Source organism: Poecilia reticulata, linkage group LG21, assembly GCF_000633615.1.
Source record: "Poecilia reticulata strain Guanapo linkage group LG21, Guppy_female_1.0+MT, whole genome shotgun sequence".
Taxonomy (NCBI): domain Eukaryota; kingdom Metazoa; phylum Chordata; class Actinopteri; order Cyprinodontiformes; family Poeciliidae; genus Poecilia; species Poecilia reticulata.
In genome coordinates this window covers 623,861-626,215 of record NC_024351.1, presented here as the reverse complement: position 1 = coordinate 626,215, position 2,355 = coordinate 623,861, and the positions used below count along the sequence as shown (strand labels likewise).

General features: G+C 46.5%; 1 protein-coding gene across 1 annotated transcript in view; it reads left to right on the top strand.

Moving 5' to 3' along the window:
- col12a1b (collagen, type XII, alpha 1b) overlaps positions 1–2,355 on the top strand; it is a 100,980-nt gene that overhangs the window by 32,268 nt on the left and 66,357 nt on the right. The window contains exons 10-11 of the mRNA XM_017302095.1: positions 461–730; positions 1,875–2,141. Of these exons, the coding sequence (XP_017157584.1) occupies positions 461–730; positions 1,875–2,141 (537 nt within the window). The remainder of the gene's footprint in view (positions 1–460; positions 731–1,874; positions 2,142–2,355) is intronic.

Sequence of the window (2,355 nt, the reverse complement as noted above, 5' to 3'; positions counted from 1 at the left end):
TCCACTGGATCCGTTTTGGATCCACTGGATCCATTTTGGCCCATTGGATCCGTTTTGGATCCACTGGATCCGTTTTGGATCCACTGGATCCGTTTTGGCCCATTCTTGGATCTTTTCTTGCTGTGTTTTTCAGTGTTCAGGAAGCAGCAGAAGTTCTGCAGAAACCCAGAAACCTTGACGTCGATCCGGTTCTGTCTGGTGTTCATGGCTCCACTCTGACATCATTCTTTCCATTTTAAAGATATTTTAATCTGCCAGTAGATCTAACTGGTTCCTTTGTTTTGAAGAGACGATGGATTTTAAAAATGTTCTTGGCCACCGAGGAACTGGGAGACTAAGCTTGAAAACATCTGGCATGTGGGGACAGTTTCACCGGGCCAAACTAAGCCTGACCCTTTTCTTTGAAAAGTGAATCCTGAGGCCCGACGTTGATTAACTTTGGTAAAAATCAACATTTCAGACGCCGGGCCGGCGAAGAACCTGGTCACCAGCGACGTCAGCGCCTCCAGCTTCAGGACGACCTGGACAGCGGCGCCCGGAAACGTCCAGGCCTACAAGGTCCGCTGGAAGTCCCTGTTCTCTGGGGAGCAGGGGGACAAAACCGTCCCAGGGGACGAGACGTCCACTGTCCTGGACGGTCTGAGTCCAGAGACCCGCTACCAAGTGTCTGTTATCGCCGCCTACGACCACAAAGACAGCGAGCCGCTGACCGGGCTGGAGACCACGGACGGTGAGAGGGACGCTATCCCTAAGCTAAATGGTTAGCCGGCTCAATGTAGCACACTTAGCTTCAAGCTAAGTATTACATTAACAAGCTNTTACATTAACAAGCTAAATGTTACATTAACAAGCTAAATGTTACATTAACAAGCTAAATATTTAGCTTCAGGCTACCGGAACCAGAAAAAGGAACAGCAAACATTAAGCCTACACCAGAGACAAACAGACAGATTTTTATTTTCTAAACTTCGGTGAGTCAGGAGACACAATCCGGACGAACAACAGGAAAAAGAGAATTATGGCTGATTATTTAATGGTGTAAATGTCACCAGTTGTGGTTTATAAGCTGTCATTTGTAAAACTGTTAAAAATCAGCAATAATTTACGTTATTTAGCCTTTTATGAAAGACTGGGGATTAATTTTTAAAGTCATATATTTACAATGTTATTCATTATTTTATAAATGTCACACCTTCAAACCCAACATTCAGTTAGCAAGCTAAATATTTAACTCCAAAGGTTAGTTTCAAAGAAATGTTTAGTTTGAAGCTAAATGTTTATCTCAGTTCATTATTTAGTTTTTAAAGTAATTATGTAGTTTGAAGCTACATAAAATGTCCAGGTAGAAAGTTAAGTTTTTACTTTGAAGCTGGATGTTTATCAAGCTAAACATTTAGCTTTGAGCTAAGTATTTAGCATAGAGGAGAGTACCGTTAGCGCTGTAGTGTAGCGCTACGCAGCGCTAACGCAGTGAAACATGTTTGATTGGAACATCAAGTGTAGCTCCAGCATAAAACTAGCATAAATAATTATTGTGTACTTTGTCTGAGAGCGGCTAGCTCTCCATCTTTACCCCGATGCTAAGCTAACCAGCTAAACATGTCAGAAAACCTGGAGCTGCTGTTTCCACGGCGACATGGTTTCATATGGATCTGTAATTTAACAGATACCAAATCAATGAAAAGTTCATGTTGATATGAGTCACGTTGTGTCAGTAAGTGTCGTCACACGCCTCATGATGGACATGCTGCGTAGATCTTTGGATAAAAGATTGATGTCACGATCTTTTATCCAAAGATCTACGTAGCATGAGGTGGTGGGGACAGCTGTCCCTCATCAGTTGGACTGAGGATCTGTGGTGTTTGTGTCCCCAGCGTCTCCAGCGGCCAAGTCTCTGACGGTGTCCCATGAGACGGAGCGGACCATGAAGGTCACATGGACACCGGCTCTGGGGAGCGTCCTCAACTACCGTCTGAAGCACGTCCCCGTGGACGGAGGCAGAGAGGTGGTCCTGAAGCTGCCGGGGACGGCGGCGTCCACCGTCCTGAAGCGCCTGCAGCCCGACACGTCCTACAGCGTCTCCGTCCTGCCCGTCTACAAGCGCGGGGACGGAAAAGCAAGGCAAGGAGTAGGAACGACACGTACGTTGGTCCAAGATTCAGCCTGCTCACCCAGAGACACGTCCACAGAGACAGACACGTCCACAGAGACAGACACGTCCACAGAGACAGACACGTCCACAGAGACACAGACAGAGACACAGAGACAGAGACACGTCCACAGAGACAGAGACAGAGACACGTCCACAGAGACCTCCTGTGTCCTCCTCTGTCCTGCTCTGTCCTCCTGTGTCCT